This window comes from Fukomys damarensis, unplaced genomic scaffold (assembly GCF_012274545.1).
Source record: "Fukomys damarensis isolate Sample0158 unplaced genomic scaffold, DMR_v1.0_HiC HiC_scaffold_4, whole genome shotgun sequence".
In the NCBI taxonomy this organism is placed as follows: domain Eukaryota; kingdom Metazoa; phylum Chordata; class Mammalia; order Rodentia; family Bathyergidae; genus Fukomys; species Fukomys damarensis.
The window spans coordinates 25,046,707-25,057,511 of NW_022900916.1; the positions used below are offsets into that span (position 1 = coordinate 25,046,707).

General features: G+C 34.7%; 1 protein-coding gene across 3 annotated transcripts in view; it reads left to right on the forward strand.

Moving 5' to 3' along the window:
* Klhl7 (kelch like family member 7) overlaps positions 1-6,436 on the forward strand; it is a 59,051-nt gene extending 52,615 nt beyond the window's left edge. For all 3 annotated transcript variants that reach the window (XM_033757196.1, XM_010641110.3, XM_033757197.1), the window contains 3 exons: positions 2,111-2,312; positions 4,720-4,817; positions 5,983-6,436. In XM_033757196.1, coding sequence (XP_033613087.1) covers positions 2,111-2,312; positions 4,720-4,817; positions 5,983-6,266 — 584 coding nt within the window. In that variant the 3' untranslated portion in view covers positions 6,267-6,436. The remainder of the gene's footprint in view (positions 1-2,110; positions 2,313-4,719; positions 4,818-5,982) is intronic.
* The last annotated feature ends 4,369 nt before the right edge of the window (positions 6,437-10,805 follow it).

Sequence of the window (10,805 nt, forward strand, 5' to 3'; positions counted from 1 at the left end):
CTGTCACATTTTAGAACCCATTTCCTTGAAGGCTTAGCTTAATGCTTTAAGTCAATAATTTGCAAGAGGGCTGGGAATTTAGCTCAGTGGTGCCACTTCCTGCCTTGCAAGCACAAAAGGCCCTGAGTTCAATCCCAGGGACCCAAAAAAAAAAAAAAATTTGCAAGAATGCCAGCTTCTGTCTTTTTTTTTTTTTTTTTGGTATGGGGGAATCAAACTTGGGACCTTGCGAGACAGGCAACCGAACCTCTGAGCTAAATTCCCGGCCCCCTACATTCTTAATTGCCCATTTTTTGTTGTAATGAAGCATCAGTATCTGAATTTTAGTTCTAAATTAATTACTTCTTAGTGTGTAATATTATTTGCTTTAGAGTTGGACTTACTCATAATCCTTTAAGAACTTTTTATATATTTAAGCTTTTAAAATCTGTATTTTTTTTTTTTGCTTTCTTTGTATCAGAATAAATAATGACCTTTTTCATTTGCTTTATATGTTAAGATTTTAAGCTAATGGCTGGTAAAGATATTTTATGCTTATTAATCAAAATAGGATGTGGGTGTGGGTATAAAAACCTTTCTCATTGATGGCTTTTTAGTATCTAGTAATCTTTTTCTAAATGAATAATTTTTCTAAATAGGTACAGACTAGATACATAATAGCTTTTATATGCTTTCATCTTTTCAAGTAATTTTTTTAGCTAAATAATGAGCTTATAACAAAAACTAGGAAGACCAAATAAACCTAAGATACGGAATTTAAATGTTAAATCTTTTTATTTTTCTTTGACTATTTTGATAATAACTCAGAGAATGTTTTACTTTTAATCAGTATATTTATCAGTTTTAAATTTTTACCCCCCACTATATGTCAAATATATACAAGAAAAACTGTGATTTATTAAATGTTACTTAAAATGCCCTTTTTAAATGCATTCTCCACATGATGTCATAATATGGCATATTTCAAATATAGTCATAAAGATGACAGAAAGTAAGTATTCGGTGGTACAGTAGATAACTTCATTTCCTTAGCATTCACTCTACTAAGTCAATTTTTTGCTTAAATAGTGGGATTTTTTCTTTTAATCTACAGAATCCTGCAAAAAAAGTATACATCAGGAAAAGAAAAACTTGGTACAAATATTTTAATTCTTAATTTATTGAGACATCATGAGGTTAATACAAGTTACTTTGACCTTTGCTCAGAGTGGTGGCCATTAGCTGCTAGACATAGGATGGCAAACTACAAAAGGGTGCATGTATTATTTGGCGGACTCTGTATATACTGTATATTTTCTAGTATCTGTCCATCAGCCTGAATCTATCAAATGTTCAAAAAGGTAAAAATAAATTATTGCTTGTCAGGCCCATTGCTGCTTCTGTTTGTTATTCTCTGATCAAGACAGCTGTTGTAATTATTTTTGTATCATTTGTTATTACCCCAAAACTGTTGGCAATAAGAAATAGGTAAAGTTCTCACTTCTTTTTTCTTAGGAAGGAAAAACAACACTTTATCATCAATTTCCAAAATCCTTTATCAAGTTCCTGTAAGGTGGAAAATTTGCAAAATATGATGAGTATATGTTTTTCTTAAAATGTACAATTAGTATACACCTTATATTTGATATCTTGATAGTGTACTCAGGAATGAACCAGTATGACTTCAGGGCTTACCCACACAGTCTCTGAGAGTAGTCAGGAAGTACACTATAGTTTATTTATTTATTTATTTATTGGTACCAGGGATCGAACTCGGGCCCTTGCACTTGTGAGGCAGGCGCCGGAACCACTGAGCTAAATCCCTGGCCCGCTATAGTTTAGTTAATGGTGCAGTAGCTATTATGGAATAGTAAACCTTAAGAGTATGATCAAAGAGTAATTTTCATAGTTTATGAAATTGAAAATTTCTATTTTAAGGTGTGGATTAACCATCTGTAAGTAGCTATGCTTTCACACTCTATATTATATTTTTGTGGTTGATGAGTATAAAAATGATCCCAGAACCCTAAATTCTTCCCTTTCATTACTTATGTCTGCCCTGCAGTCATTTTACTCCAATGCCACACAAACACATTGAAGTCAAATATGTCGGGCCCCTTTTCTCTCACAGGAAACTCAGCTCTGTATTTATTTGAGTGCTATGACACCAGAACAGAAAGCTGGCACACGAAGCCCAGCATGCTAACTCAGCGCTGCAGCCACGGGATGGTGGAAGCCAATGGCCTGATCTATGTTTGCGGTGGGAGCTTAGGGAACAATGTGTCTGGGAGAGTGCTTAATTCCTGTGAAGTTTATGATCCTGCCACAGAAACGTAAGTACTGATCTAAAACTCGTACTTTGCAGTTACTATGCAAGCTCAGTAGGAGATGTTAAAAGGCAGAAGGAACCCAGCAGAATAAATTAGCTCTTACATTAAGACAATACATACACTTGAAGGCTTTGACCCTTCCTTTGCACCTTAAGAAGTGGCTCGACCTTATACCCTGTGGGAGGCCTGTCTTTTTGGTCCTGTTTGTAAATACCTATGAATGAGATATGTCTGAGTAACTAATCAAAACACATAAATATCTTTCTTTGAGAGGTTAGGAAATATAAAGGGAAAGACTTTATAATCAGTAACAAATTTATCCTTAAGTGGAAATATTATATATTGGCTTATGGTATTAATAAATAATACCCCCAGGTATAATATCTTTTGGGGTTCATACTTCCTAAAAAATATATGCTTGGATTAATGTGTATTAAATAAAATTATTCTTAAACCAAGTGAGAAGCAAATAACTACTTTTAAAAAGGCAAAGTGCTAAAGAATGAAACAGCTAGTTTTTCTAACCTGTAGTTGATGATGGGACCCTTCAATATAACCAAAGGAATTTTACTACTCATTGGATAATGGGATAGCAGTGATATTAAAGCCAATTAGGAAATAAAACAACTATGACCTCAGTTATGCTTTTTGTTGACATACCCAAAGAGCTTTTAAAGATCACTTGTTCATTTGGTTGGGTTGTCCATTGTTCTTTTACTAGAACAAATTATTGAGTAAATATATTCAAGTTAAACATTATACTGGAGAATTGCACCAAAACTCTTATGCTTCATACTTTATATTTAAAAAAATATTGCCACACTACCAAGTATAGATATCTTCCACTCTATTGCTTCTTTTTAACATAGAGGGTAATTATATAATAGGATCAATCATATACATTAATCTATTTGTGCTTCCTTTCTATTTTTAAATAAGGACTTAAGGAAAGCATAATTAGTAAACTTTTTTCCCAAATAAAAGTGCAGTTGCAATTTTTCTTATTTTTTGCTCAACATGTTACTAATATAAGGAATAGAAGTAGAAGCAGCTTGCCTTGAAGTTTATCATTTGCTAAAGTGTTAAGACTGGTAAACTCTTAAGATCATCCAAATATATCACTTTCTAGTGGTTTTTAAAATATACCTTGTACTTGCTAAGGTGCGGATGCTTATGTTCTCCCTCCTTTATGAACCTCTACCTTACTTCCTAAAAACGTGATGATCAAAACATGTTGCAGCATACTAGTTGGAAAATTGTAATCTGATTCATACTACTGCCTAATTATTTTTCCTTTTCTAAAAAACCTTTTAAAATTGAACCTATAGCAATATAAACTCTGTACTTCTAAATGTTGAGATTTTTATTCAGGCAGTATCAGTATAAGTCAATATGTTCTCATTCATAGGGGAAAACTATAAAGGAATTCTGTAACCTCATTATTTTTAGAAACTTGGTGAATATAGGGCTATGGATGTAACTCCATGGTAGAGCAGTAGGAGAAGAGCTCTAGGTTCAATCCCCAGCATCACAAAAATAAAAATGAATAGACAAAGTGCTAGAAGGTGCATTGGACACAGAAAAAAAAACCAAACACAGTTGTCTGTGTTGTTTATGTGTACAATGATACCACCTATGAAATTAATATCCTTCAACACTGTGTCCACCTTTTTACTGTCAGTGTCATTATTTATGATGGTGGGCAGAACAACAGGATGTTGTTAAACTTGACAAAGTTATAGAACTTTTTAAATCTAATCGCTGAAAGTCCTTGGTATTGCTTTAAAGATTAAAATGCTGATTGCCTGGGGCTCATTATGACTTTATACATAAATATTTATTAAAAACCACATATAGCCAGGCATGGTGATACATGCCTGTAATTCCAGCACTCTGAGAGGCTGAGACAAGAAGATAGCAAATTTGAGCTTAGCCTAGGCAACTTAGTTTCAAAGTCTCAAAGAATAAAAAAGGAGTAGGGATGCAGCTCGGTGCAAAGGCCTTGAGTTCAGTTCTCAGTAACATAGAAGGAGGAGGTGTGTGTGACAGAATTGGTGCTTTTTACTTTCTTCCTTTTCTTTTTGTTGCCATTTTTAAAGTTACTATAAACCATAGGAAATGGATGCCTTTCAAAGATGTGTTAATAATCTCCAGATATCCTCTATTTCTCATATTCTATCAAAGTTTAAAGGAATAGAAGCCCAGTTTATCCCAACTTATAAAAAACTGGCCCATAATCACTGTTAAACTTGTTTTCTAGCCTGTCAAAACATTTTGTATATACATATGTTTGTATACGTAGGAGTAAATGAGCATTTATTTATATTAGGATAACAGACCTCTCTTACTAGATTTATCACTTTATTTCCTGTGAATAAGCACACTAAATACTTTCTTTTGTCTTTTTCAGATGGACTGAGCTGTGCCCAATGATTGAGGCCAGGAAGAATCACGGGCTGGTATTTGTAAAAGACAAGATATTTGCTGTGGGTGGTCAGAATGGATTAGGTATATGGTGTTAATTCGCTGTTCAATTTTCCTATTATATTTCATCATCTTAAATTACTGAAGTGTTTTCTGAAATCTAAGTACCACATATTTACGACATATGTCATTATATTTGGGTTTTTTTTTATAGGTTTCTAGAAATAATGAAACAATGCAGCCCTTTAAAAGAACTGCAACTGAAGCTTAGTGGTAGAGCGCTTGCCTAGCCTGCAAGAGGCCCTGGGTTAGATCTCCAACTGTAAAAATGAAAACAAAAAAAGCATTAGAGGGGATTTAGCTCAGCGGTTTGGTGGTCTGCTTTGCAAGTACAAGGACCCGAGTTCAATCCCAGGTACCAAAAAAAAAAAAAAAAAAAAATGATTCGGGCCAGGGATTTAGCTCAGTGGTTCCACCGCCTGCCTTGCAAGCATAAGGACCAGAGTTTGATCCCGGGTACCAAAAAACAAGCAAACAAAAAGCATTAGAAACTTTTCAAACAGAAGCTTTTGGCCTTGTATCTGGGATCTAAATAATAAATTTTCCTAAACATTGCATGAAAAAAATACCAGTATTATTGCAATGAATTTTGATCTTCCTATTGTCTTAAATAATTATGTCCTTAAGAATTTGAAATAATTTTACTAAATAATGGTCAATCTGAACTGAATCTAGAGGTAGTCATGGCTTCATTTTGGTCTATACATTTAAGCTTTAAATATAACATAAATAACTGGACCAGAGATTTAGCGCAAGTGCAAGGTTCTCAGTTCAATCCTCAGTACCCAAAGAAAAAAAGAAAAAAGAAAAAAAAAACACTTCTTTTCACCTATCCTCATCCATTGCTATTTTCCATAAATGGCTAAAAGAAGAAAAAGACATTTGAATAATTATTGTCAGAGTTAATCAGAGAGGAAGTCAATTTTTTTTTCCCCAGGCTGGATAGAACACTTAATTTTGTAGAAGAAAATCATTGTGATTGTTTAAAATGTTTAGATTAAATGTCTGTTGCATTAAAAAGAATTTAAGAAATAGATAATGAGGGCATTCATTATAAAATTCTTGAAATCTTTGAGTTTGAAAATTTTATTTTGAAAATAAGATGTTAGAAAAATACAAAAATGATTAGGAGATCTTAAATTATTCATACAGTTTTTCACGTTATTCATTTTTTTTTATTCTTTTGAAGGTGGCCTGGACAATGTGGAGTATTATGATATAAAATCAAATGAATGGAAGATGGTCTCACCAATGCCATGGAAGGGCGTGACAGTGAAGTGTGCAGCAGTTGGCTCCATCGTTTATGTCTTGGCTGGTTTTCAAGGTGTAGGCCGATTAGGACACATCCTCGAATACAACACTGAAACAGACAAATGGGTGGCCAATTCCAAAGTCCGTGCTTTCCCAGTCACAAGTTGTTTGATTTGTGTTGTTGATACTTGTGGAGCAAATGAAGAAACCCTTGAAACATGAAAAATGAGTAGACTTCAAGACTCATCAAGACTCAAAAATATGACCTCAGAGCTTTGTTCCAAAAGTTTGGTTACAAAGTTCGATTTGGTGTTTTGGTGAAGGAAGTTTAAAATGAGTGAAATAAGACCCCTATCATATAACCCTTCCTCCCTTCCCCAGTGCTGGAGATTGAACCCAGAGGTGTTCTACCACTGAGCTGTATCTCCAGCTCTTTTATCTCGAGACAGGGTCTCTTTACATTACCCAGACTGCCCTCCAACATGGAATCCTCCTGCCTCAGCTGCCTATGTAGCTGAGGTTACAGGTGTGCACCACCACACCTGGCTAAATATTTCTTCTATATGGATTTCTTTACTTAACTCTTAGACCATCATTTATCTGGCCACATCATAAGGACTATATCTAGCAAGAAAACTTGAGAAATTATAAGCATTTGTTGGAAATATTAATTTCTTGAATGAATTTTACATTGTAATAATTATGGCAGAGTGAGGGATGCTCATTGCTGAAGCAACCCCATCATAACTCTAGATTCTATTTTCATATAATCATGTAAGTGCTATGTAGTTCGGTCTGTTTGTTCCTGTTTGGTCCACAACTGAGAAATACAGTATTATGGATTATAAGTCAAAATAGGCAGCTCTGATGGAGCATTTTTGTGTCACAGTTTTACTTGTCTTGATTTGTTTCATCTACTGCCAAATGTAGTCCATTTCAAAGAAAGCAGAGTAAGTCAGAGTATACACATACTTTCCTACAAAACCTCATAAACAGATCTTTAGACTCAACAGTGTGTCCAGTCCTCATGAAATATATTCAATTCAACTTAATATATTCCATCTTTTTAGCATAAGATGTCAAGCTTTGTGCCTATCATTTTTTTTTTAACTCAGTGGTCTAAAAAGTGTTCTATAGCTTCAGCCCCCACTGGTAAATAAAATCCAGTCATAAAAGAGTGATTAGCAGAAGACAAAGCTATTTTAAAAATACGTCTAGATCATTAGAAAACCAGTGACAGCTTTATCACAGTATCAATGTTGACTTTGAACTTATTAATTAAAGAGATGTGTGATTTCTTTTCCCTTAGCAGAACACATGAGATATTTAATGCAATTGTCTCGAAAAGTTTTGTAATAATTTAAATATGTTATCACTTGTTCATTGCTTTTATGTGGTCAGTGATTTGCCAATACAACTAATTTCTTTACAAGTAATGTTCTACCCTTTTCATTATGTATGAAATGAGCCATGTAAAACTGTCATTGTTTTTATCTGATAATATTAAATATTTTTTACTTAAAATAGACTGCTCAGTTTTATTCATTTTTCATTCTCAATATGTTTGGTAGTTTTTTAAGTTTGGTTTTTTTTTTCCAGTACTCATAATTGAACTCTGGACTTTGCGCTTGCCAGGCAGGCATGACATCACTGCACTGATCTAAATCCCTGTCCCAGTTTTTTCAATTTTTGAAACAATGTTTCTATTTTAATTTTATGCTTCGTTTATATGGAAATTATTGTAATGTTAAATCCTAAGAACATTTAAATTTAAAAGTATTAGAAAAAAAACAATGTCGTGTGTATTTATATTTATGTTGGGTTTCCTATAGCTTTATTAAGATATAATTCATATGCGATTCACCCATTTTGCCTGTACCTTTCAGTGGTTTTTAGTATACTCACAGAGTGCCAGCATCACCATAATTTCAGGATGTTTTCATCACTCAAATAAGAAACCCTGTATTCATTAACAATCTTTCTCCATTTCCCCCTTATATTAGTTTCCTAGGGCTGCCATAACAAATTACCACAAATTTTGTGGCTCAAAACAACAGCCGCTTATTTTCTCACCATTCAGGACAGGTGTCCTTTGTTATTATATTAAGGAGTCAGTAGGATTGGCTCATGCCACTCCCGTAGCTTTGATGGTGGCTGCCAGCAGTTTTTGACATCCCTCAGCTTCCCGCTGCATCCCTTCAACCTTTGCTTCCATCTTTATGTAGCCTTTTCCTCCATATCTTCGTGAGATATTTTTATAAGGATAATAGTTATTGCATCTAGTGGCCCCCATTCAATATGTTCTTAACCACTTACATCTGCAAAGATCCTATTTCCAAATGAGGTCATATTCTTAGGTTGAAAGGGGACATGAATTTTGTCATCAGTACACACCCCAAACACAACAGCCTTAGGCAATCACTAACCTACCTTCTAACTCTAGATTTCACTGTTCTGAACATTTTTATATAGGGTCTTGAATTTTGCACTGTTTTAAAAAATGTGGCTAGATTTGTTGAGGGCAGAATATCCATTTATCATATTACAATATAGTTATACAGTGGACCCTTGAGTTATGACCAGCCTGACATACAAACAACTTGGGTTATGACTGGAATTTTAGTTTTAACCTATGACCAAAGTCTTGAGTTATGACCCCAATGCCAGCCACTTGTCTTCCAGATGGTTTGAGATACAGATTTGACCCTTAAAAGGAAGGAGCATTACAACCTCCTTTCCTGTGAGGTGCAGAAATCTTGGGCCAATGGCTCTAAGGACGCTGAGATCTGCCTGTATACAGGAGAGAGACCAAAGGCTCTGTAGAGGAGCCTGAGCCTTCAATTGACCAACTTGAATTACAACCAGCCCTTGAAAATGAATTTACTTCATAAGTCGAGTCCACTGTATTAATTTAATCGCACATCTAGGACACGCAGCACTCCGTAAGATACTTCAAATACACTAGCTGTTCTCTTTAGGCTTTGTCAACTAACTTGTAACATAATAATAATATAGATGGGTTTAGTGTATGTTATAGTGAAGTTTTTCCCTTAGTGATCTGTACCCTAATTCCTAACAAGTATCTTTCTGCCTTAAAACTATTATTCTACACAATTGTCAATGCCAGGATAATCAACAAGTACATTTACTTTTTTTGGCAAAAATGTTCCTATTTTATAAAAGGTTCTACTTTCATTTTAGCAGATATTTGGTATGTTAGTGTTACACCTTTTGCAGTGTCACTTTGGGGTTTTGTTTTTTTGTTGTTTTTTAAGCCAGGGTCTCACGCTGTTATTCAGGCTAACCTTGAACTCACTGTGCAGCCCACTCTGGCCAGACCCACAGCAACCCTGCTTCCTCAGCCTTTTGAGTTTTGGGATTACAGGCATGCACCACTGCACCCTGCAATGACACTTTTGATGACACAATTCAGTTTTTACTTCTGATAATCACAATTTGAACATGAAAGCTTAGCATTTCGATTTTAAAAAGTCATGACAAACCATGATTAATTAGTCATGGGTCTGTGGCCTGGCTTCCAAAATTTTAACATGTAATCTTATGAAAAATGTTACAATGAACTATTTTGATATGGCAATATTAACAAAAGTGCCTTTTTAAAAATTATTCAACTATATTCCCTTTGCCTTACATGTGATTTGCTGCTTATATAAAGATAAAAGGAAATATGTATAGGAAATTTTGTTTTTCAAGGTTGATAGTATTAACATATGCCAAAGACTTAAAATCTAATCTCCAACATGGCATGTGTGTTAAAGCCAGTTGTCACCAAACCTCAGTAAGTTGGTAATATGAAAGGATATTTTACAGGTTGCATCATTCAACCCTTGGTAAGTGTTTACCATCCTTCCTCTTGACAGGAACCTCGAATTTTCTTTAAAAGTTTCGCTATCATCTTTCTAATTTTCCTCTTCAAGTTAATTCAAATTAATTTGGGATAAATCAGTCTTACAAGAGATTCCCTAACAAGTGTCTCTTTCCGCCCTAGAACTATTACTCTACACAATTATCACACAATTGCTGCTGGGACACAATTGTCAATGCCATCTCCTAACTCTAAATTTTTCCATGTTTAATTTCTAAGAAAACTTTCTATTTTACTGTCTTTTTACATAACATGGTGTTTTTGTTGTATATTGTACTCCGAGGTTATTTTAGTTTAACATTTTTTTAATACTCTTGTGTTTGTTTCCTCTAAGTTGCTTTTTTTTTTGCTACATGTACCAATGTAAAGAAGACTGGGTTTGGTGTTTGTCTCCAAATACTGTTCCCTGGCTATTTATTTATAAAAAAAACTAATAACTTTTCTGTACAGGATGAATTTATGATAATCAGTGAACATATGGGGCTGGAGTTGTAGCTTGGTGTAGTATGTGCTAAGCATGCACAAGTGCTGGATTCATTCTCAACACACACAAAAGTGTTATGGCTTGTGTCTAGATGTCCCCCCCAAAGCCTCATGTGGTCATAGGTGAGGCTTTTCAGAGGTAGATATATTTAGAGTGTGATGCTGGGATTAAGGGTGTGTGATTACTAAATTCACTAGTTTGGCATAGTTCTGGGTGTGGATATGGGAATACTCAACTTGGATGTGAGTGCTACCTGATTTAAGAGTTTGTATCACAGATAGAATATAAAAGACAGAGGACTGCTGTGGTCACTTGCTGCTTCGCTACTTTGCTGCTTGCTGCCTTCTGCCTGCCATTTACTGTTTCCCCTCTGCCATGCCACCCTTCCTGG